Below are 24,254 nucleotides of genomic sequence, written 5' to 3' on the forward strand. Positions count from 1 at the left end.
ACATTGTTATTGTTTGCTAGACTGGAACGCTCACGCACACCAACATCTAATGCGTAAGGGCGGTCGCGCCATTTGGACTTTTGGATCGATCACAGATTGTACGGTTATCTTCTTCCTTTCGTCGCGCCTTTTTTGAGCGTTCCCCACAATATTCCCCCCCCTTCTTTCTTCTTTCCCTGCACTATACCTGCTCCTCGCGGAGGCTTTTCGGACCTTTTCGTTTGGCGGATGTAATACCCTTTCTTCTCTACTACTTGTTGTGGCTGGATCTACGTGGCAGCAGAAATGTTTGGGGTTTCTTTTTTTTTTCGCTTGTCGCAAAAAGTAAGCAAAGGTCGATGTGTTGGCAACGGCTACGACGCTTATGATGATGGTTGTATGGATCATGAACTACGCAGCGCTCTGAATGTTTCTCTCTCTCTCTCTCTCTTTCTTTACATAGCTGAGCGGGATGGATAGATTGGACCGATCTAGATGGTACGGCAGCTAGTTTGTGAGTATCACTTGGGATCACAATCGCATCTCTTCTACCTTTCTCACAACGATTACCCTGTATTGGTTCACCGCAAATGTGATGCGCAATGATGCTACTGATCTCAGCCCACATGTCTGCTTTTTCTTACTGCATACAGCGACATGATGCGACCATCCCACGCTAACCCCGTCCCAATTCGGCCCACAATCTTCCGAAAAAGTCCACTCAAACTAGACAAGAGCGCATTCGTGATTCTTTTTTCAGGTGTTCCAGACTATTGTTTCGGTACCGTAAGAAAACGGGCAAGTGCCGGTACTACGCACACGTATCGAGGTCGGAGATTTCCGGTGTGACTTGGTCATGTTTACCTGGGTATCATCTACCCGCCTCGCTTGCCTCACTTATGTTGGGCGAGTGAACTCACGGTAGATTGCCAACCGCGTGTCGAAGTGTTATGTGAGATGCATTTGAATAGACTCGGAAATAGAGATGGCCAGTGAAACAGGTGTTGAAGATGTCCTCGTCGACGGTGAAAAAGACGAAAAGCATGTGAAAGACGTGAACTCTTCAGTGAGCCCGTTACGTATTGATGAATTCATATACATGTTCCATCCTTGTATTGACAACACCTAGTTATCTTCCTTCGACTTTCTGCCCTCCACTCTTGCTCTTCTTTTTCTTCTTGCCACGTGCTTGCGTATTAGGTACCTCTGTCGTGCTTGAACTTGTCGCCTCAGCCGTAGGCTGCTGCACCAAAGTCTGAGCAGCAATCATCTCCTGTCTGCGCACCGCTTCTTCCCACCGTGTTGGGCTGGGAGAGTGAAGGGCTTTCTCCACCGGTACCTGTGTTCCCGAAACAACCCTAAAGGGCTGGGGTCCAAATTGGTTTCTAGGTAACGCAGGTTTACTGGCGGATACTGAGTGAGGCCGCACTACTGTTGGTGGTCGTCGACGGCTGGTGTTCGCGGATGGCGGTAGCGCCGCATTACCGTATGGTTGCCGTCGCGGTAATGGTGATACTCCAGGTGGAACCTGCTTCTGCTCCTCTTGTGACACTCTCATATCCATGTTGTCTTTCTCCCCAGTTTTCGACTTGTCAACCGGAGCTTGTCTTTTAACAGAGGCTTCCATCCCTCTCCGCCTCTCTTCATCGTTGGCCATTATTTGTCTCTGCTTCTCTTCATCTTTGGATAGGATAGGGAGAAGGTCACTAGGAACAGGAGTGTTCAACATGAAATTTCGACTAAATTTCCTTAAATCATTCAGTTTGGTTGCTTTGTTCTCGCGCGCGAAAGCCTTTTGCCTTTCGGAAGTGCGAAGCCTTTCTGCGGCCGAGAACTGCTTGAATGAGTCTAGAAGGTCGCGTTCCTCATCTGTCTTGAGCCGTTGGTCGAGTTGACGGAGAAATAAATCAGTCCTGCTGGAGGGGATGGAGCTCCGAGCTTGCTCGGGATCAGGCACTTGTTCTTCTTCCTTTTCTTTCCGGACAATGGCCGTCTCTACGGTACGCTGGCGGACCGTTGGCTGGTAGACGGAAGTTGAGGTGTCTTTCTGCGTTCCGGGACTTGCGACAGTTCCAGTCCACATCGCGGAAGCTTGGGTATTGTCTGGGTGCATAGGAACAGTTTGCGTCCATTGTGCGGAAGCCTGGGTATCTTCAGAATGCGAGGGCACGGTTTGCGTCCATTGCGCGGAAGCTTGTGTTGTCTGACTGAGTGTTGGAAGCTTCCGCTTGTCGTACTCAACAACCTCGCCATTAGCGTCCTTGATGATGATTGCTCTGCTTTGCTTCTTTGGGAAATCAGATGTATTTTTAGGCACTGGGTTCGCAGCAGTGTTGTTGGGTGTATCCGTATGCGAGAGATGATCGGCTGTGATCCAAGGGTGATCGAGGGCTTGCGCGGCAGTTAGTCTCCTTAATGGTTCCACCTCCATCAGGGAGCCGATGAAGTTGATTGCGCGAACACTAGCCCCCGACTTCTTCAGAGCTTCATCAGGGAAGCCGATGCGGCGTTCTTGGTACTGCAGGAGATGATCGTCCGAAAATGTATGATGTCCTGTTATGGCATATGATATCGTCTCTCCCAAACACCACATATCGGCACTGTAAGGGTCTGCATCCTTCGGGTTACCCATAAAGGGCTTACCAATAGTCTCTGGAGCCATGAAACTCGGTGTGCCCCGAACGGTGGTCGTTCCTGAGGAGGTGCCACTGCGTCGACTAAGTCCGAGATCGCCAAGTACCACCCACCATTCATCGTCTTCCGGGGGTTTGTGGTGTATCAAAATATTCTAGGAAATTATTTAGTCGTCTGCCTTAGAAAAGACTTGTGTGAAGCTTACGGCGGGCTTTAGGTCTCTATGGGCGAACGAGTTTCTATGCATTTTAGACAGCCCTTGGAGGACTTGCAGAGCAATCGCCTTGGCTGTATCTTCTGACACAGTAGTATGAGTTCTCAGGTAGGTTCCAAGGTCCAAGTGCTTGCAGTGCTCCATGCAAATGTAGAGCCAGCCCCCATCTTGATACCAACCGTATGTTCTCACAAAGTGACGCGCATACTGCAGACAGCATCAGTAAACTGTGAAATAATGTTGTTACTCAACTCACTTTTCCTTGCGTAAACTTAGCTAACGCTTCGAGTTCGCGCACGTATCTCTTGCTATCATGGTCTTCGGAACGTAGATCAGCTTTGAGTTGCATCGCCTTAACAGCTAGCAAGTTTATGGCGCCAGGTCCTGCGATCTTTTGTTGCAAAACGACTATGCCATCACCCCCACGACCTAGAAGTTTCTTGTTTTCCCAACGTTGGGACAGAGAGCTGTCTCGACATTCCAGCGGCTGTGTGTGGATAATGATATTATCATGGACATTTACTTCGAGTTCTGAATCCTGAACAAGTTCTGGTAAGTTGCGTAAATGCGTCATTTAGCTTCATGAGCGGCGAAGTCATAAGATTGGGATCGTAAACTAGCGGTGCATTCACATAAAACGAACGCGAGCCTGGAGGTTGCCGATGAGCGAAGGCAAGAATGCGTGCTGTAAGGGCCTTGGGCAGCGACGTAAATAAGCGGGGTTTCAGCCATTCGAGTCAACCTAGCATGTTATTCGGGCGCAGCACAAGTGGCTGGGCAGCCACCGGCGCTCCATTCTTGTGCGAACAACAAATCAAGACAGAAGCCGAAAGCCACAGGTCCTGCGAGAAGGCCTCACCGGAATATGACACGTTCAGCTCAGCCTTGTCAAACACAGCGCGACGGGCTGTGCAAGGCAGCAGATAATCTGATTCAAATACCTTTCTATCGAGCCGGTGTAATCTCATCTTCCCGAAGTGTGTGTTTGGGTATTGTTCGACATGTCGGCAGAACTTGTGTTGGCGGTTCTTCCTATCATAGAGCTTTGCCGGAAGTAAGATATCTGGAAGACTTGCGACTTCACTATCTAGTGATGGAGCTAACAGAGGAACAGATACATCAAAGAGGGGAGACAACTATGCTCTGCTCTGAAGCACGCCAACACTGAAATATCGGAGCGCTTGGTGCAGCTTGACGTTAACTGGGTTCGGTTCGAGTCGCAGCTTAATTTCTTCCAGCGCATCCAGCATGTGATGGAAGACGAGCACCGCGAAGTATACGGTCAGACCTTACATGTTCTCCAAAGCAAGTTGGACATCGTTGTATCGCTACTGAGGAGTGTTATTAAACCACAGCCTGAAAGTGAGGATGGAGCACTGCCACCCACTCATAAAGTCGTCCGATGGAAATTTGCAGGCAAGAGGAACAGCTTAGACGAGGCTATCGAAGATGTCGAAAAATGGCAAAGGCTAGCCGACCAGTCCTGGTTCTTGCTCCTAAGGATCGCAGATACGCAAGTTGACCAGGCCCTCGCCACAGACGGCAGCGCCAATGAGCCTAGCACTGGTACAGCTATGCCAGAAACGATTGCTATACGTGCTGGCTTACAGCAGGTTGATGATCTTTCCCAGGGAAGTTCGGTAGTCGAACACATTACCTTGCGCTCCAGCGATCTAAAGAAAATGACCATTCAGGAAGTTCCCTTTTGCGATGGTATCGCGGTGGCGACAAAAGCACATTCGGACGGGTCGGCAAGCAGGTATATTTTAAACCACATACAATGTGAGCCTGGTGCGAACCCGCAAATATTAAAACGTAATGTCCGCGATCTTGTACGAAAACTTCAGGCCGACAAGCCGTACACTTTCGGTTTACTGAAGTGTAAAGGCTTTGTAGCGGAATCAGTCTCAGTGGGGTTTGGAGAGCATCTCTCCTTGACGTTGGTCTTCAGAGAGCCTCCAACCTCTCATAACCCTAGAAGCCTGCGGGAAACTTTACTCAATACGCCGACATCGACGTCTACCACTCGGCGACTCGAGATAGCGCGAGGTTTGGCTAGGTCCATTGGTTACGTGCATACCTTCGGCTTCGTGCACAAGAACATACGTCCGGAGTCGGTTCTCATTTTCGATCACACCGATGGACAAGGTATCTCCGCATTTCTAGTTGGGTTTGAAAACTTCCGACGAGATCAAGGCTGGACGCAGCGACGAGGCGATGATGCGCCAGACAAAAACTTGTACAGGCATGCATCTCGTCGAGGTTTTGATCCCCGTGACGATTACGAGATGCGCCACGATATATACAGTCTGGGCGTCTGCTTGCTAGAAATTGGTCTCTGGGGTAGCTTCGTCGAATACGACCCTAATACTGCAACACGCAGTCTTTCACAATTGCTCACGACGCTGTCTGGAAAAGGCAAGGAAATCGCGTCAACGCCTCTGTGGGAGCAAGCGAAAGATCATCTCACCACTCTCACTCGAGATCGCCTCCCAGGGAGTATGGGAGATAGGTATGCGGATATTGTTGAGACCTGTTTGACATGCTTGGATCCGGGCAACGTTGATTTCGGAGACGACAAAGCGTTCGAAGACGAGAATGGGGTCCTTGTTGGTGCTCGATACATCGAGAAAGTTCTTCTTCGCCTCAGTAGGCTGACCATGTAATTCATCGGTTTGCTTGTGGTAGTCTCGTAATTGAATCTTGGGGACACGTTCTGTTCTTCTGTGGGCAAATCGTGTTCCCTAATGAGCAACCAAAAACGTCTGATGCAGGTAAATCGGGGTGGCTTCGAGACGTGAGATTGCGCGCCTTCGCATCAGGGGCGCATTCTGTATATACCGTAAACAACGTAATTTTTATACCTAAGACTGAAGCCACTGAAGATTGAGGATACCCTTCGGCGTTGCATTGGCTCGGCGTTGCGCCACGATGCCGTCATCAATTGGCGGCTCACCACACCTCATCTCGCAGAAGAAACCGCAGAATAGCGACTTTGGCTCGTAGAGATGCACAAAAGCCTCCAGATAATCTCGCGAACAACCGTCACCTGGCACAAGAAGTAAGTGTGATTCCAACTGCACGGAAACAGAACGTAAGAGCTGTGGTGCAAAATTGAGTAGGTAACGAAGAACCTACATGCCGATGGACGCAACCCCACAAAATCTCGGCACTCACTCAAACGAAAGTCAAAAGGAATAGTCCGTGCGTACACGGAAGTGAGGAAGCAGAAACGAGTGTATAGTCGTTGTCGCTCGATGACCCTCGTGTGGATGTGCAATTCTGTAGTGGTATTGAATTTCATAGAATACTACAACCACTGCATGCGCAATCTTTCTTCCAGTGGCAAACAAACCCTTCTCGCACGAAACACGGACCTGTTATTTTCATAACGCCGTCGTGTTTATTTCTCTGTTTCCCCCACTGCACCGACGTATTCCGTCTTTGCGCTATAGCATGTCTGCGACTTTGACTGGGTAATTAGTGTGTAACAACGACCTCAACGTTGTGTAAACATCGAGCCATTCTAACCGTACGCTCGAGTCAACTTTGCGCCCAGTCTTCGCATCATGGCAATAAACATCTCATTGCTTGGATGAGGCTCATGGAAGCAGATACCCCTGTCTAGTCTTCTCTCCTGTCTCAGCTGCTTCGATGGAGTGAACTGCCACGCAGAACCTTGCATTGGTTCCGCTGGGAAGCCTAGATGGGTCATCGTCGTACGGAGGGCATTCCAATTGATCACACCTGGTACTGCGCCTTCGTCTGGAATATGGAATAGCGCTCTGAGAACCTTGTATGAGTTGTCTTCAAGGCCGAGCCATGGTCGGAGCGGGTCAATGAACGTATTGGGGGTTGGCTCATCTTCGATTTCAAGACCGACGGCAGCTGTACGACGTATCTTGTCTTTTGCTTTTTTTAAGTAAAGGTAAGCTTGTCCAAGTTCCCTGTGGTTTCTGTCGACGGGTCGTGGAAGACTTGAGACACTGGCTGGGTTTCGAAGACATCTTCTGCCAAGAGATGACCGATGTTTCTTTCGGGACGATCATCGATCCATGACTTTGTGCGACGCATTGCACCACGCTCTTCTGGAAGGCGGCATAGCGTCCCTTGGTCCTCAACTCCTGAGGGGTTCCGGAAATCTGTGTTAAAGCCTTTCCAAAATCTGTCCAGATTACCCTCTCCCTTGCGTAGTGCGTCAATCGTCTTCTTTTTCCTCTTGCTTTGGTAGCAAGGGTAGTCAAACTTTTTGTCTGAAGGGTCGCCGAGGTCTAGTGAAATAATGAATCCAGTATCCATAGCCATTGTGAGCACACCGTTCCAAACTTGTAAAGGCACCGCCGCACGCAAGTTGACTTTAGCTTTAATGCTTTCGACAAACATCAGTGCGTTATATACTTTGCCATGTCACGGTTGAAGTTCAAGAAGATGTGAGCATTCTGTGAGAACTGACAGCCGTGTGAGAGCCTCTTCAATCTGAGAACGAAGCAGATTTCGTGCTTTGGGCTTCTTTTTTAAGATCTTCAATATATTAAGATGTACTCGGATCTCAACGAAGGATAGGACACCTTCGCTCACCTTGTTAAGATCACCACACAAATCTTGAAGGAGTAGACACATCTCTTTCTTGGGCGGGTCTTTCATGAAGTTGTTAGTTGACAAATGTGATCCGGACACGAGCGGAGTTCGCACAAATTGCGATCGAAGCTGTGGGCTGGCTGAGAGTTGCCTCAATTCGATTATAACATCTCTTTTAAGAAGTTCGAGTATCGTGTGAAACGACTGGATAGCCTCCACGAGCTCTGGAGGTTCGAGCGGCCTCATACTCACACCTTCCGGGTGGTCAGAGAAGAGCTGAACGACGCATCGGGCGTAAGCGTCGAGTTGATCCCAAAGTATCGACCTTCGGTGGTAACGAGCAACCAAAATGCTCAGTATGCGCTAAATACAAACTCTTTCTTTCCAATATTGGGGCGCGCTTTGCCATACTTATCGGTCACTTGGGCATCTTCGTGCTCAACCGCACTATAGCAAGCATCTGTGAAGTAATTCGGATCTTCTCGAAGCTGCCACATATCGTCCTTGACGGTATTGGCCGCGTCTAATGACCAGCGAGATAGTCTGTGCAGGTGTAAACCATTACGCCGACGATAGGGCGTCATAGCTGCAGCGTCCGCGAAGGTAGCATCCTCCTCCTCCGCGTCAATTACACCTAGCCAATCAGGCTCTAAATCACTAAACTCAGTATCGAGAAGGCCCAGATGATCGTTTAAGACAACCTTGGCGCATTGGAGCAGGAAAGCATACAGGATATGTTGAGCATGTAGGACCTGAGAGCACGACCAAGACCTAAGCCGAACCCATTGTCTTCGCAGTCCATAGCCTTAAAGTCGCCTTCAACTTCCTTTTGTTCACCGTAATTGTCGCGGCTATGGAGATGGATTACGTGCGAGGGCGCGCGCTGATCGTCCATAAACCTAGAGGCATGAACAAGGGCTCGGTCATGGCAAAAACATGAGGCGGCTACGGGCTACGAGCCGCAAGAAGATCAGGCAAAGTTGTCTTGTCGCTCCTATCCTTGAGATTAACAAAGGGAAGGATCCGCTCCGCAGGCGGCACTCCAGAACGTGTCATTGTAGCTTTGTAGCCGTTCTTGACGAAACGCTCGGGACGATGGTACTCAGATATATCAGGAGATACTCGTAAGAGTATATCACATCATTGCTTCGCTTTCTCTGCTGCCCATCATGTCGCGAAAACTCCTGAGCGCTGCGTTACGATGCTCTGTCTGTCGCTGTTTGAATGGATACTGGACTCATTTTGCCCACAGTAGGAAGCAGCTAAGTTGGCGAAGACACTCCGAAACCATGAAAAACTTCAATGGAAGCGCGGCTCTGACGGAGACGGCCATTGGGAACGGACTGGTCGATATCGGGGCAATGACTGATAGGAAGCGATGATGACCAAACTTTGAGTAATATCATATTTCGCTGAGTTATCGACTCCTTGAGCCAACGTTCGCAGACCTCAGCTTGAAATTTGTTCATCAAGAGAAATGGGTCGTCCACCGAATGACAATTTTGACCATACAAGGGCAGTCGTCTTCTTTGTTGACGATATCCTCTACCGAGACCATTAGGTGTTTGTCCCAACACAATGGCGCTTTCTGTAAGTCCACGTCGCATGGATCGGCTTCCGGACAGCCAACGTAATGGTATACATGCTGGAATTAGTGAAATGCACCTGCTCATGTGAATGTAAGACCACCGAGCCTTGTGCCTTTGAGCAGCACCTAGCGCAGTGTCTTGGTTGTAGCAGCGGGACCTTGTAATGGGTTGCCGGCAAGAGAAGATTTTTGCAGCCTGCGATAGAAAACGGGCGCCAGGCGAGTGCCCCTACACCGCTGTAGACAACATCACCACCACGTCAACATGAGTTTGCGTCAGCGACGAAGAAGACGTGGTTAAGCGCGAAGCGCGAAGCAACATGTATTTACCTGATGTCTTCTACTGGAGCAATATAGAATGTCTGTATTTTCTCAGCGTTTTGCGAGCGATGTATGAGTTTATCTAGGAGGTCAGACGTGATGGTGGTTGTCGCTCCTCAAGACTGCCACAACCCGCCCAAGGCAGGTACGCCTAGCGACGCGAAGCTTCATCTTCTTCTGTCCAGAGCCTCACCGCAACACTCCCCACTTTCTCTCATTTTTTCTTCGCTTCGTCGCCAAGCTGCGGTGAAAGCCCTTCAAGAGTCGGTCAGATAACGCGCGAATTGTCGTCAGAAAGCCGCAGTCGATCGGAAAGCGACAGCAACATCCAGAAACTAACCACCTCGCTAATGGCACAACCCGGATTGCGATGCGATACGAATTTACGCTTGCGGACCACCGCGCCGCATCATACCGCTTACTCTCAGCGGTCCCGGTGAGCAACGTTGCACATCATGGTTGGGGATATTCGTTCCGACAACAGCTCTAACGGAAGGGCGGGGATCAATCTCCCCACATCAGGCTATACGCAAGTCCGGGGAAAGCGGGCTGCGCGGATAAGGCTTAGATGAAAGATGTCGGAGGTTACTTGGTAGAAGGTTACGTCGTCTCACCAAGTATGAAACGACGTTGGAGTTACGGTTAGCTCGCGTCTAACGTGCGACTCCATAGCTTCCTATTCGGCGTCTCGATGAGATGATGTGATGACAGGTGAGCTCGGCCCAGGCTATCGCTAAACAAAAGAAATCAGAGGAAGGTTTGCGCCATGAGAATAGTCGCCCGGTAATTTAATCTTTACTATTCTCAGGGACAACATGGACTCGTTGTTCGGATGATGCGGAGGAGACGAATTTACTGCCTGCAGAAGACGCGTCGCGCATCGAGATCTCATCGCGACCGGCATAACGTTGTCATGAAAATGTTTGCGGCGCCGAACACTTCGATCTGCGCTTCCTTGACGTTGGCGAGAACAACTTGGATCAGCCATGCCAAAGCGGCCAAACGCAGGACAGAAGGAGGTCTGAGATGTCACTCTTTCTGCCGGAATCTCGACCGGTAGAAAGGGGGTGGAACGGTGGCACCAACGTTAGTAATCCCTTGGCTGTGACACAGGTCGGCTCGAGCGTCCTTCCAACAGCATTCTCGAAGCCTTATTGCAGGAACTTTCGTTCCAGCCGGGCAAACGTTGCATAATTATTGCCGTGTCGCAACCCAAAACGGCTTGCCTATCTGGGTTCGTCCGCATGGCAAGGTGTATGAGTCGATGACAGGCGGTACAAAATAGCCGTTGCGAGAGCGGTGCGGCGGTATCTAGATGGGCATCAAGGAAGTAACACGAATACTGATGATCAAAGTGGAGCCACCTCCCTAGACAAAGTTCCAGACGCCTCGTTTTCCTTTTTGAGTGGGCGAATCCCAGCCTGCTGGTATCCGGGGAATGCAGCCCGGAACTCCACTTACCCCATCTTGCTCTGCCGCAAGCCTCGCGTGGGATGTGCATACATATGCATATCGGAGAGGCGGTCAGAGAATTGACTTGTTCGGTCCGGCTTCGATGATGCCTTGCTTGCGACAAGCCGCCCAAAGGACAATGTGGTGTCTTGCTCGCCCACGTCATCCGCTTGTCGGCTTCTACCCGCGCACTGCTGCGGTGTAATGTACTGTATTGGGTTGCTTCTTCGGGCCGTTTGCGATAGGTGTCATCCTTTCTTTCCAACAGGCTCCTGATAGAGAGGGATGCGTGGGAGGCTGCAGAACGGTCTGACGGGCTTGTGCGCCTTGTTTGTCGCATACATCCTCGCTTCGAGAACATCATGTCAGACACGTCAATAATGACAGGACGCCCCAGAACAGCCTTGATTCTGCGACCCTGGACCAGGATCAGGGCGTGGGATGAACTTTGCACCTTCCAGCTGCAACGATGGTCGCGCAGCAAGGAGCTGCAACCGTCCGCTTCCCCGTGTGTCCGCGCGCATTTGATTGCTGGTTATACTTTTGTTTTTAGCTCAAAACGTATGGCCCTTCCGAGATTCCGTCACAACCCTGGCTAATGATGCGAGTCAGGGTTATCTTTCCAGCGGTGAATAGCGATCGTATCGGTACTTTGCTCTTGTACTGCGGTATAAGAGAAGCGCCCCCTTTCAGCGCAATATCGCCATTCACCTAACATCGCAAAGTACGGCCCAGCTCAAGGCTCAAGGCTTATCCCTTATACAAGTCACCATCTGCTTGACATTCAAAAATTCTTTTACCCCAACCCTTTTTGCTTTCTTCAAACACACCGAAGCATACCTCGGCCAAGCTTACACACAAGCGTTATAACACCACATTTGTGTAACACGCCTCACTCATCAGCACCCACTTGGCAAAAAGTAAGTCAGCCCCCTACGCAACCTTCTTCCCCATGCCCCAGCACATCAAGTCCGGGGCTCCGCCAATTCTGGTGGCCCTGCATGCCAACGCACGACCGCACATCAGCCCTGTCGCAACAACCCCAGCGCATTCTTCCTTGATATTAAACCTGACTCACCCCTTCCCTAGGCTCACACCTCAGCCTTGTTACCGAGTCAGCCAGAGTTTTAGTTGTTGTCACAGCCCGAGACAACACATCACATATCTTTTGCGCCTTCCCCGAAGACAGACTTTACCCTGCATCGCACCAGCGCATCAATAACTCCGACCCGTACAATCTTTTCGGTTTCCGTTGCAACTATTTAGTCGACTGCTCCGGGCACTCTCCACCAGTTCAAGCAGTCTATTTATACCTCCAAGACTCATCGTCGACCACGTACCAAGTACACTCTCAACTACAGCCACAAACTCCCAACTACAACAAACACCACACAAAAGCATCAAAATGCCCGCATCAGCCGCCTCCGCTTTCAACCCTCGCCAGCGCCTCTCCATCTTCACGAACTCGACGCTTGGCCATGATGTCAGCGCAGCATTCAAGGCATCTTCGAGTCTGACCTCGCGCTCCTCAGACGCGAACGAGACCCCAGCACCACCACCGTCACCAGTCGACTTCAGCTTTCCTGGCACGCCAGCCGATAGCCGGAGGGGTAGCTCGAGCTAGACTATGTCCTCCTTCTTTCTCTCTTCGTTCTTCCTTGTGTGCACTTAGCGGGTTTCGGTCAACTTGATGAGGCGTTGGACTGTACATTGACATGGCTTTTTTTGCGCGTTGACCGCTGCGTGTCTGTACTCTTCGTTTCTCGCCATCATTTATCTTACTTTTTGACTTCTTATTCCCCGTCGTCTTTGACGAGTTGACTTGATTGTACTACTTTTTTGATTTTGATTTTGGATTTCAGCGAGACGGCTATATGGCCGCGAGGCTGGCTATATTTTGGTATTCGGTAATGAGATACGCAACTACCACTCAGCTTTATACTTACAAATCGTGTACTTGTACAAGTGGTGACATTCCCTTTTGACAGTGATAATGTAACTCCATTCTAGCGGTCAAACCGTGTCTTCACCAAGTACCTCCACGCTATCATGCACTTACATCCCACTCCCACGTCATCATCAACCAACAACATCTTGTCAGCTAGCATGACTCACAATTTGGCGCAGTCAGCAGTCATCCGAACACTGATGCGATAATATATGGCCACACAACCATTATCGGGCCAAATGTTCCTTCGGATACCGAGCGGGAACGGTCCGGTGCAGTTGTCCCGAAAAAAGAAGTGACGCGCCGTGAGATGAGCTGAGATAAGACGGATACGTGTTAGAAATAGAACGTAACACATAAGATGACGAGCCCATGTATGCCTTGGTTGTAGCAGCAGCCGAAGAAGGGAAGCATACAGCATGACACGACGTGTGGGATGATGAGTAAACGTTATACCAACATGGGAATAACTGCGATAGTAAGCATTCGGGGTAATTCTCGGCGGCTTGACATGGTACCATGATAGGTACGGGGGAGTGGGTAGCAATACTTCTATTCTTCAAGATGCGATAAAACATCATTGATGATACATAGGTTTACACATGTATACATATTCTGCTGTACGGGTATGAGGAGGCCATGCAGGTTTGTAGCGTAAGGCAAATACATTTGTATTACAATGTCAGTATTGACGGACAACCGCTATACCTGGCAAACACATTGCCCCCAACAGCGCGACATTAGATCTTTTTGGCTGGAGCCAGATCATCCTTAGCAGCATCCACTTCCTCTATTACCTCCTCAGTCTTTCCGTCCGATAACTTGATCCGACGTATCAGACTCGCGGGAGCATCGTGAGACGACTCGAGCCCAACATACTTCCTAATCTGCGGTGCTCCTTTCGCTGCTGCTATGGAAGTCTCCCCGTAGTCTTTGGCTACGTGTTTAATGATTTTTATTTCTTTTCTCTTGTAAGCATCTTCGGAGCCTACTTTCCTGAAGATACTTACATCTTCGGGACGACTCGCTCTGAGCTCTTTTATTTTTAAGCTCAGACCGGCGCGAGACCGCGGTGCATAGGCGTCTTTGCGCAAACGGAGAAGCTCGGCGGTGTCTTTCAGCGGGGTGCCGGATTTGATGGCGGTATTGACGGCGTGCTGAAGGTCGGATTCGTACTCAGAGGCTGTGTCCATCATTTCGTGGATGGTGACCCAGTTCTGGAAACGGAGTTCATCTAGGGGTATGCCGGTTGGGCTTACTGCGGGTTGAATAGGTGAGTTAGGTGTGGCCGGTGGTGGAGGCGGTTGGTGTGGGTCGGTAGTAAACTCATCATATACTGATCGTAGATCCTCCTGGGGACCCAGAGAAGGGTGATGGGGGTCCAAATGCATGTATAGGGGGGATGCGCGGAGATCAAGTGGTTGTCCGGACATGACGACAGTTTCAATGTCCTTCACCTGAGTCTTGAGTGCGTCCAGCTCTGCGGTCAGATCCTTGACGCTCATGTATTGGTATATGTCGTGGAGTAAGGATGGAGTCTCTGGCATATCGATTTGCTGAATGAGATAGCGCTCGGTGTTTTCGTTGATGGCATACGGCAACTTCAGAAGTTGGGTTCGGAAGTAGTCGCCATGGTCCGCTCGTCTGCACGCTTTGGTGAGAGTAATCCAATCTTCAAAGGGTATCTGTGCACTGTTCACTTCTGCATCTGAAACAACAAGTGACCAGTACTGTTCAAGCATCTTTTTGTTCTTGAGCAATCCGGCTGTTGTGATGACCGTCCTTCTTGCAATAGGCCCAAGCTTGAGACCAGCCGCTTCGATGTCTTGAAGGGTAGTACTTAGTAAACTTGGGACGCGTAGTTTGCCCGATATTGAGATGAGAGCCTCGAATGGTTGAATCTCGGGTGACATGCCAGCTTGTATCAGTTCCGACATCATCTCATGCGCTGTGACTACAAGGATATTGCGCATCTCTGCTGCTTCTCCAACATAATCTTCACCAGCGATGGGGCCTGGCAGTAACAGTTCGAAGGCACGAAAGAATGACCCGACATGGATGCTTTCGAGATTTCCTCCAGCCTCCAGGTGCCCGTATATCACATTCGCAATGGCCCGAAGCAGCATGACCCGATCAGCCATGGATTGTGACGCTCCCATTGCCGCTCGGAGTTTTGTAATTAGTGCGGTGACATGAGTCGGTCTCATAGCGATTCCAGCACGGCAAGCTAGCATGAAAGCTGTGTATCCCTCGGATATAGGCCTTTCGGTCATAAACAGCTCAAAGTAGCGCGTTGGAGTCTGGGTGGGATACATGCGGAGCGCGGTGTCTAGCGCCAGATACGCCTTTTTCCAATCACGAGCCAGTATGCGTGCTGTGAGTATGCCCTGGAGGAGAATAGTAGGAATGCCGGAGATTGTAGTAAGTTGGGTTCGGTCGGGCACGATGGCGTCAGGCGAGAGATGATACTCAGCAAAGGTACCTGGGAAGCGCTTTAGTCCGTCGCTGTACAGTTCCTCTAACTGTGACAGTTTCATAAGTCTTCCATATGCCATGAGTTCGATCGCAGCGCCATAGGCAGCCTGCGACACATAGCGCTCGTCTTGCTGAACCAGCCACTGCCAAAGCGCATACCCCTCATCGAAGCGCTTGGCGTCTTTGTAGATACCGAACAGGTGGACGAATGCGTAGTGGTGTGGCTCGAGTACCCCTCTACGTAGATCGCTCACTATCTGCTGGACGAAGGGGAAGAGTTCGTCTCGCTTGCTTGGGTTGTGTTCGTTCCGTATGCGTACGTGAAGGACTTGGGTGATGCGTCGCGTGTCGTAGCTATTCAGGAGTTTGGCTGCGAGTAGCGTGGGGTAGAGTTCCATAACAAGCTGAACATTTCGAACATCGCAGGCTTCCCGGAACTTCTTGACTAGGCGGACTGTCTGGTGTTGTGAGCGCAGTTCTCGAACGAGACGATTGGTCCTACCTCGAGTTCTTCCTGGGACAGCCGGGGAGCGAAAGACTTTAGTTTTCCTTTCTTGGGGTCAATCTTTCGAATCACACTTTTACCCTCTCTTGCTGTCGCATAAGTCGCCCTCTGTAAGCCTGTAGATGGTGGGCATTGTGCTGATGCCACGGCAGCCGGTACCACTGTGCGAAGAAGACGAGGCGCAAGAAACGGGGCCGATGGGCAGACCAGAGAGGCGAGCGATGTTCGCGATAATTTGTGCATATTCGCGATATACTGGCTTCGATGCTTGCGATGCGCCCGCTGATGGTCGCACCGTCTCAAAAGTTCAGATGGCGCGCTAAGGCCCAGGGCGCACGACCTCCGTGATTGGCCGCTTCTCCGCAAGCAGACACCTATCAACCAAAACCCCCCACCGCGTCTCTACCAGAGCTGACCCCATTGACGCCTACACGAGCCAATCTACACGTCCTCGACCATGTCGCGCCCTCTGTCTCTCTTCAGCGTCCAGGCGATCCTGGTCCTCGCCATCGACGACGGCTCCCGTATCCTCACCAAGTACTACTCGAACCCGCACCCGCCAGCCGGCCACCAGAATGACTACCCCGGCCAGATCGCATACAAGACGGTCAAGGACCAGAAGGCTTTTGAGAAGGGACTGTTGGGTTTGTAGACCATGTGGATATAGAGCTACTGGCCTGTTCGTCTGACACGTTGCACAGAGAAGACGGCCAAACAGACCACGGACATTATATTATATGACGGAAAGGTCATTGTCTTCAAGATGGAGTCGGACGTCATGCTCTACGTGGTTGGGAGCGCCGAGGAGAATGAAGTCCTGTTGTACAGGTATGGCCATGGCACACCTTGGGGTGCTGGACCTTGAGCTAACACATGTCTAGTGTCGTCCTGGCCTTGAGGGACTCGCTCAACATTCTCCTGAAGTACGTCTATCCTGGAGTGGCTCGCCGGATTATCTAACACGTTGCAGGAACTCGGTCGACAAGCGCACCGTTATCGAGAACTACGACCTCGTGGTATGTATCAACAGCGACGACGTCTCTGAGTTGCTCTAGCTAACATCCGCAGTCCCTCGCCGTCGATGAGCTCGTAGATGATGGTATTATCCTCGAAACCGACCCCGTCATTGTCGCCTCGCGTGTCAGCAAGCCTCCAGCGCAAGACATGACGTCGATGAAGAACATCGATCTCTCGGAACAAGGATTCTTGAACGCATGGGAATTCGGTAAAAGACAGCTTGCGGAGAGGATACGGCAAGGTCTTTAAGCGCATTCTGTTTGCTGGGCATGGCGTTGTTGGAGTTTGGGATAAAATGCATCTGGCATTGTGACTGGTATGGCCCTGGACGTGGCGCATGGTAGAGTAGGTAGCGCGCTACACAAGATAAAGATCCGATGAATATATCCAGCTTCTACTGACGTCTCGCACAGACCTGTGTTTTCCCCTTGAATGTGAAAGAGGCCGTTAGTAAGCGTTTAGGCCAGGAACCACATGCATTTTCCATGACCCTTGCAATCGCGCTACTTGCGGACCTTCGTCATCGCCGCAGCCCACCAACAGTCGGCAACCCCACTAACCACAGACTCTGCACACGACATCACCATGAAGCAGAGGTTTTCCAGCTTGGACGTCAAGGCGAGTAGTTCCAGTCCATGTGAATAAAGACATGTTTCTAACAGTTGGCTAGGTCATAGCCCATGAGCTTTCCGCCAAACTCACTTCGCTCCGAGTCACCAATGTCTATGATCTGAGCTCTGTATGCATCGACCGACTTACTACCAACGCAGTGTGGCCTTCTTGCTGATGTTTGAGTAGAGAATCTTCCTCATCAAGTTCCACAAGCCCGATCACCGTGAACAGCTCCTCATCGACTCCGGCTTCCGCTGCCACCTTACCGAATATGCGCGAACAACGGCCGCTGCGCCTTCCGCCTTTGTCGCAAAGCTGCGCAAATATCTGAAAACAAGGCGAATCACCTCAATCGCCCAGATCGGTACCGACCGCATCCTAGAGTTCCAATTCTCCGATGGATTGTACAGGCTGTACTTGGAGTTCTACGCTGGCGGCAACATCGTTCTGACCGATGCCGATCTGAACGTATTGTCTCTGTTGCGCAATGTGGATGAAGGCGAGGAACACGAGAGGCTGAGGGTCGGCCTGAAATATAACCTGACCCTGCGACAGAATTACGGTGGCGCTCCAGAGCTTACACAGGAGCGGGTGCGTCAGGGACTACAGAAGGCGGTTAATAAACAACAAGATCAGCCTGTAGCAACAGGAAAGAAGGCGAAGAAGGCAGGCAAGGATTCTTTGAGGAAGGCGCTGGCTGTTTCCATCACCGAATGTCCTCCTTTGCTAGTAGACCATGCGCTGCACATTGCAAACTTCGATTCGACCCTCAAGCCCGAGGAGGTACTCGCTGATGACAGTCTTCTGGATAAGCTTGTAGAGGTGCTCAAGAACGCAAGGAAGATCACCGACGAGATCACAACACCAGACCAGATCAAGGGCTACATTCTAGCTAAGCCAAATCCGTCTGCACCTACGGCCGATGATGAGGCGTCCGAAAAATCAAAATTACTGTACGATGACTTCCATCCTTTCCGTCCGCAGCAGTTTGAGAACTCCGACTACACATTCCTCGAGTTTGATGGTTTCAACAAGGCGGTAGACGAATTCTTCTCCTCGATAGAAGGACAGAAGCTGGAGTCCAAGTTGACGGAGCGCGAACAACAGGCCAAGAAGAAGCTGGAAAAGGCACGCAAAGAACACGAGGATCGAATTGGTGGATTACAGCAAGTGCAAGATCTTAATTTCCGCAAGGCGGAAGCGATACTGGCAAACGTGCATCGTGTTACCGAAGCTACCGAAGCTATCAATGGATTGATCAGGCAAGGCATGGATTGGGTCGATATTGCGCGCTTGATCGAGCGTGAGCAAAACTCCGGCAATGCGGTCGCGCAACTCATCAAACTACCGCTGAAACTGCATGAGAACACTGTCACCCTACTACTAGACGAGACCAACTGGGAGGAGGGGCAAGAGGGAGAAGATGAGGGTAACGAGACAAGCTCCGTGAGTGAAGATTCAGACGACGAGGACGAGAGTCCTAAGAAGAAGGCTCCCACACCAGCGGTATCTGCTCGGCCTCAACTGGCTATCGACATCGACCTCGCTTTGAGCGCATGGGCGAACTCAACAGAATACTTCGACCAAAAGAAGACAGCTGCCGATAAGGAGGATCGTACCCTGCAAGCATCAACTAGGGCGTTGAAGAGCCATGAGAAGAAGGTTACAGAGGACCTGAAGAAGGGCTTAAAGCAAGAGAAGGAGGTATTGCGACCAGTGCGCAAGCAACAGTGGTTCGAAAAGTACATATACTTCATCTCCTCAGATGGCTACCTGGTCCTTGGAGGCAAGGATGCCCAACAGAACGAGATCATCTACCGACGCTTCTTGCGAAAAGGAGATGTATACGTTCATGCCGATGTCAAAGGAGCGATGCCAATGATTATCAAGAACAAGCCCGATACTCCAGATGCTCCCATCCCTCCGTCAACACTATCGCAAGCGGGTAACCTCTGCATTTGTACATCTGACGCATGGGACTCAAAAGCCGTCATGTCAGCTTGGTGGGTTCGTAGCGATCAAGTCAGCAAGACTGGGCAGACGGGCGAGTTCCTCTCGGCTGGCATGTTCAATGTCAAGGGCAAGAAGGAATTCCTGCCGCCAGCTCAGCTGGTCGTAGGTCTCGCTGTCATGTTTGAGATCAGTGATTCAAGCAAGGCCAACCACCACAAACATCGTGTGCAAGAGACTGCAGTTTCCGCTGCGGAGATGGTTGACGAGCCCGCGGATGATTCGAAGACTGCAGACACGTCCAAGATCGACAATAGCGATGACGACGACGACTTCCCGGACGCAAAGATCAACTCCGACTCGGAAGACGACTTTCCCGATGCAAAGATGGAACAGACTGAGGAGAGTGATGCCGAATCTGAGGCTGCAGCGCCCAGGAGCAATCCTCTCCAATCCAGGACTACGGACATGAGAGACGATTCTGACGAGGAAGATGAGCCAGTAACTGCCAAGGATGGCGACGAGTATGCCATGTCTGGTGGTAGAAGTGGTTCTGCTGCGAATGAAGAACCTCAAGAAGATGCAGGCTCTGTAGCAGATACCGAACGGACCTCAAAATCCACTGGTAAGCGACAACTATCTGCAAGAGAACGTCGCCTAGCAAGGAAAGGTCAACTCCAAGATCTACCCCGAGTTCCATCCGACGCAGGGCCTGCAGCTGACGGTGCTGAACAAGAGGAGGCTTCATCCGACGAAGAGGGCAGCGCGAAGGGCCCGGTGAAGGCACCCGGCACAGTAACAACGCAGAACACAAAACCAAAGAACGCGCCCCTGCCCCGAGGCAAGCGCGCGAAAGCAAAGAAGCAGGCTGCGAAGTACGCTGCGCAAGATGAAGAGGACCGTGAACTAGCGATGCGCCTCTTAGGTTCCAAGTCCGGGCAGCAGGCTGCCGAAGCTGCCGCTCAAGAAAAGCGCCAGAAAGAAGAGCAAGCACAGGCCGACAAGCAACGGCGTCGCGACCAACATCTCCGCGCTCAAGCCGCAGGCAAAGCTGCCGAAGAGGCTCGCCTACGCGCCCTCGAGAACGCCGAGGAAGATGACGAAGGCGATGAGGTCCTCAAAACAAACTTGCAGAACCTAGACGCCTTCACAGGGCGACCACTACCAAATGACGAATTGCTCACGGCCATTCCCGTATGTGCTCCCTGGTCAGCTCTTTCCACCTACAAATACAAAGCCAAGATCCAACCTGGCTCCACCAAACGCGGTAAAGCCGTCAAGGAGGTCCTTTCTATCTGGGATCACGCTGGAAAAGATGCCAAGATAATCGACAAGAACGCCCAGGACGTAGAGCGTATCTGGCCAAAGGAGATTGAGCTGATTAGGGGATGGAAGGAGACTGAGGTTGTAGGGGTTGTGCCTGTTAGTAAGGTACGAGTTATGATTGCTGGCGGTCGCCGCGGTGCCGATATTGCTAAGGGCAAAAAGAAGAGTGCGAGGGGCGGGAGAGGCTCGAAGAAGAAATAGGGATTGGGCAATGAATAGACAGACAGAGCTGGAGGCAGCTGAAGTATTATAAAATTTCGATGGAGACTCGAAAATACTTTGGGACCCCCAAGCCACATCATCTGCTACACATTATTCGAATGAAATCACCGCCTGTTAAACTTCACTACACTCATTTCATGACTATTCCTCGTATACTCGACGACGTTACCCAGCCTGTACAACATCATCTCATCGCCGCCCAGCACGACCCACGATGGTCATCTTGCGCCAGTCCGTGTACTAGTAGTCCCTGCATATGACAGCCCAGTGACGCAATAGCCTGGTGCTAAACTGAATCACTGAAGCTATGTCAACATTATCGACGTCAAGATCGATTGACATGCGGGGTTACTTCGATACTTTATACGTAAGTGTCCATAATATCATCGCCCCATAATCCAGACTTTATCCAACCATCCAGAGTAAGCGAAACAACTCAAGATGGCAGACAAAATAATGCCATTCGACCCCACAATCCCCCAATCAGAAGTCGACCGTCTGTTTCGCAAACTAGCCGATACAAGACTACCTACCCAACCCATTGTACCTGATGCCGGTGAAGACTATGGACCATCGCTTGAGTGGGTACACAAACTATATGGCCACTGGCTCAACCAGTTTTGATTGGAAGAGAGCGCAGAACCAGATTAGTGTGTGGAAACATTATACAACTGAGATTGAGGGGTTGAAGGTACATTTCATACACGAGAAGGCTGAGAGAAAGGATGCATTGCCGTTGTTGTTGGTGCATGGGTGGCCGGGGACGTGGTTTGAGTATGTTGTCTTTTTCTCTATTTTCCTTCTCCGTTCTACTGCCATTGGGTAGGGTTGGGTTCAGGAAAGGCTGGGAGATTTGGGAGCATATGGAAGGGAAGCATGCTAGCTAACGAAAAGAACATAGGTTTCAAAACGTGATGCAACCCTTGCTGAATCCTGAAAACGACAAGCAACCAGCCTTCGATCTCGTTGTTCCGTCTTTACCGGGGTATTGCTGGTCACAGGGTCCACCCAGAGGACATACTTTGCAAGAAACTGCGAGGATGTTTGATGAGTTGATGGAGAGACTTGGTGTACGTCCTTTGACTGGCTTGTTTTGAAATGTACCATATTAACATCTGTCTAACCCCCTTACAATCCCCTACCACAAACCCCTTCAACTAACACTTTACCCCACAGTACACGTCCTACGCCGCCCAGGCTGGTGACTGGGGCCACTGGGTCGTTCGTGAACTGGGTTCCGGCCGATATCCCAATTGCAAAGCAATGCATACGAACATGTGTCCTGGTGCACCTCCCGAAGGCGCTGATTTGACGGAGAAGGAGAAGAAGGGGCTCGCGAGAGCGGAATGGTTCTTGGGGAAGCAGCTGGATGAGGGACATATGGGGTATGCGATTGAGATGAGAACTCGGCCGCAGACCATTGGGGTGGCTTTCAACGGTATGTTGCAGTGCCCTATTTCAGGGGTTCTAGTGTTTGTTTGACACGGTGAGAAATGAATGTGAGGCAAGATGAGGACGAGCAAGACCAAAATCTGAATGGTAAGCTAACATTGAAAACACGACAGATAACCCCGTCGGTATCATGATGTTCTTCGGCGAAAAGTATAACGAACTTGCCGACCCAAGCTTGGGCACAGCGACACTCGATAACGAGCAGTGGTTGCATGATCTTTGCACGACACTTTCATTGTATTTCTTCACCCCACCGAGTGTTATGACCAGTATGTCATCCTCATTCCCACGCTCCTTCCTCGTATACGTGCCGTACTAACAGAAACATCACAGGCATGCTGTCATACTACAACAATGTGCGCCACGAGATGTACACCAAATTTGACGCTAAAGACGAGAACCTAATTCGTGTGCCCTTGGGCGTGAGCACATTTCCTTACGATGCTTTCCCAGCACCGAAAAGCGGGGTCGAGACTACTTGTACGGATTTGAAGTTCTTTAGAGGTATGTCGTATCTGCAATTGGGGTTTCAGACGCGTTTCGCATGGGATAGAATAGGGGAAAGGATGACGAAATGGTTGGATAAGCTAACAGAGTTCATAGATCATGATCGTGGTGGGCATTTTGCTTGCATGGAGTGTCCGGATGAGATGGTAAGGGACATGAGGGACTTTTTCGGGGAATGGTACAAGGCCTAGATTAGAACATACTTTGAATGAAATGAACAGGGCAGTATAACGAGCAGTCTGTTCAAATCTTACTAGTGCTTTCCGCTAACGTTACCACTCACATACGCTCATTTATAGGCCTTGGGCGCAAATTCAACGCCCAACTCTTTAATAGTATCCCAGCAATGACCTAGCACCACTTTCGCACTCGTTCTCTTTTGCAATCCCTTGATCATCTGATGACTCCGAACCCACGCGTCGTGATCCCGTGCCAACCAACCCTGCGGTATGCTATCCCGGTAGTTTTCTTTGACATGATACTGATCACTTGTGAAAATCCAGGTCCCACTCTCCTTCAAGTTTACCTGCATGATCGTCAGTCCGGGTGTGTGTCCAGGCGCATGGTGCAGGTTTATGCCGGGAGCGATTTCGTAGTACGGGCCATGGAAAGGAACCCAGTTGATGTCGAAAGTAAGGTAGTGGGGAAGGTAAACCCCGAGATCAGTCTTTGTAGCAACGCTATAAAAGGCATGTTTGAGCTCGAGCTCATGAACGTAGACGGGTATGTTTTTGCCTTTGAAATGGTCAAGGCCACCAGAATGATCGAGGTGTAAGTGACCTATGATGACCATCTTCACGTCGTCGATCTTGTGACCGGTCAAGGCGATTTGCTCGTCTAGGTTCATAGACTTGTCGTAGTCGATTCGTGAAAAGACGTCTTGGACGTGCGTGCCGACGAGGTTGGGGTAGTCTTCTCCGCCCCCGGTTTCGTAGAGGATGAGACCTTCGGTTGGGTGTTCGATGAGTATGCCGAGCATGACGAGTCTGCGACGCTTGCTTATGGGATTGGGATCAGATAGTGAGGAGACGTTCGCTGCGCGGAGAAACCAGCCATCGTCACATTCGAGTATGCCGAGGTGGAGGACCTGATGACAGTAGTGTTAGGTTCGTGGTAGATAAGGGAGACGCAGAGTAACGTGCCCATAGTTTAGTTCCCTGGAATTAATCGTCAGTCATATTGTATGTCGCAATGACTTCCAGTCGCATACCTCGGGAGCCTGATTGACCAGATCTAGGGAAGATGCCATCACCAGTAGCCCTTTACTCAGACACGTCTAAATGGAATACTTTACTTTTATGTGTTCTCACACCATTTCTTTCTACGCAAAGTTCCTTGGTTATGCCAATCGTGTGATGTTCGTCGCATGTTCCCCGCAATTGAACATTAATGCATAGCCGCTTACTGACGACACGCTGAAAAGCGATGAGGGGTAGCTGGGTGCATGCCCCACGGTTCACGAATTCAGAGTGGG

The 24,254-nt window shown here is 50.6% G+C and overlaps 8 protein-coding genes across 8 annotated transcripts; 4 read left to right on the forward strand and 4 right to left on the reverse strand.

Annotated features, from left to right (window-relative positions):
* Positions 1 to 1,108: 1,108 nt before the first annotated feature.
* On the reverse strand, positions 1,109 to 3,176 carry ALTATR162_LOCUS5780 (uncharacterized protein; the record flags this gene model as incomplete). Its single annotated transcript, XM_043313400.1, has 3 exons — positions 1,109 to 2,767; positions 2,819 to 3,034; positions 3,084 to 3,176. 3 exons carry the CDS (start codon positions 3,174 to 3,176, stop codon positions 1,109 to 1,111), a joined length of 1,968 nt encoding a protein of 655 aa, XP_043169335.1.
* A 652-nt stretch (positions 3,177 to 3,828) lies between these two features.
* Positions 3,829 to 5,493, forward strand: ALTATR162_LOCUS5781 (uncharacterized protein; the record flags this gene model as incomplete). The annotated part of the gene is made up of 2 exons (XM_043313401.1): positions 3,829 to 3,881; positions 3,942 to 5,493. 2 exons carry the CDS (start codon positions 3,829 to 3,831, stop codon positions 5,491 to 5,493), a joined length of 1,605 nt encoding a protein of 534 aa, XP_043169336.1.
* Positions 5,494 to 6,745: 1,252 nt separating this feature from the next.
* Positions 6,746 to 7,902, reverse strand: ALTATR162_LOCUS5782 (uncharacterized protein; the record flags this gene model as incomplete). Its single annotated transcript, XM_043313402.1, has 3 exons — positions 6,746 to 7,196; positions 7,281 to 7,730; positions 7,781 to 7,902. 3 exons carry the CDS (start codon positions 7,900 to 7,902, stop codon positions 6,746 to 6,748), a joined length of 1,023 nt encoding a protein of 340 aa, XP_043169337.1.
* A 5,767-nt stretch (positions 7,903 to 13,669) lies between these two features.
* On the reverse strand, positions 13,670 to 15,937 carry ALTATR162_LOCUS5783 (uncharacterized protein; the record flags this gene model as incomplete). Its single annotated transcript, XM_043313403.1, has 3 exons — positions 13,670 to 13,675; positions 13,725 to 15,647; positions 15,692 to 15,937. 3 exons carry the CDS (start codon positions 15,935 to 15,937, stop codon positions 13,670 to 13,672), a joined length of 2,175 nt encoding a protein of 724 aa, XP_043169338.1.
* Positions 15,938 to 16,151: 214 nt separating this feature from the next.
* Positions 16,152 to 16,960, forward strand: ALTATR162_LOCUS5784 (uncharacterized protein; the record flags this gene model as incomplete). Its single annotated transcript, XM_043313404.1, has 5 exons — positions 16,152 to 16,338; positions 16,396 to 16,522; positions 16,576 to 16,617; positions 16,665 to 16,710; positions 16,763 to 16,960. The coding sequence occupies 5 exons, from the start codon at positions 16,152 to 16,154 to the stop codon at positions 16,958 to 16,960; spliced, it is 600 nt and encodes a 199-aa protein (XP_043169339.1).
* Positions 16,961 to 17,296: 336 nt separating this feature from the next.
* ALTATR162_LOCUS5785 (uncharacterized protein) lies at positions 17,297 to 20,800 on the forward strand (the record flags this gene model as incomplete). The annotated part of the gene is made up of 3 exons (XM_043313405.1): positions 17,297 to 17,323; positions 17,382 to 17,450; positions 17,510 to 20,800. The coding sequence occupies 3 exons, from the start codon at positions 17,297 to 17,299 to the stop codon at positions 20,798 to 20,800; spliced, it is 3,387 nt and encodes a 1,128-aa protein (XP_043169340.1).
* Positions 20,801 to 22,096: 1,296 nt separating this feature from the next.
* On the forward strand, positions 22,097 to 22,971 carry ALTATR162_LOCUS5786 (uncharacterized protein; the record flags this gene model as incomplete). The annotated part of the gene is made up of 4 exons (XM_043313406.1): positions 22,097 to 22,259; positions 22,387 to 22,542; positions 22,607 to 22,777; positions 22,877 to 22,971. The coding sequence occupies 4 exons, from the start codon at positions 22,097 to 22,099 to the stop codon at positions 22,969 to 22,971; spliced, it is 585 nt and encodes a 194-aa protein (XP_043169341.1).
* Positions 22,972 to 23,069: 98 nt separating this feature from the next.
* Positions 23,070 to 23,759, reverse strand: ALTATR162_LOCUS5787 (uncharacterized protein; the record flags this gene model as incomplete). The annotated part of the gene is made up of 1 exon (XM_043313407.1): positions 23,070 to 23,759. The coding sequence occupies one exon, from the start codon at positions 23,757 to 23,759 to the stop codon at positions 23,070 to 23,072; it is 690 nt and encodes a 229-aa protein (XP_043169342.1).
* Between the last annotated feature and the right edge of the window lie 495 nt (positions 23,760 to 24,254).

Source organism: Alternaria atra (assembly GCF_907166805.1).
Source record: "Alternaria atra isolate CS162 genome assembly, contig: 25, whole genome shotgun sequence".
NCBI lineage: Eukaryota > Fungi > Ascomycota > Dothideomycetes > Pleosporales > Pleosporaceae > Alternaria > Alternaria atra.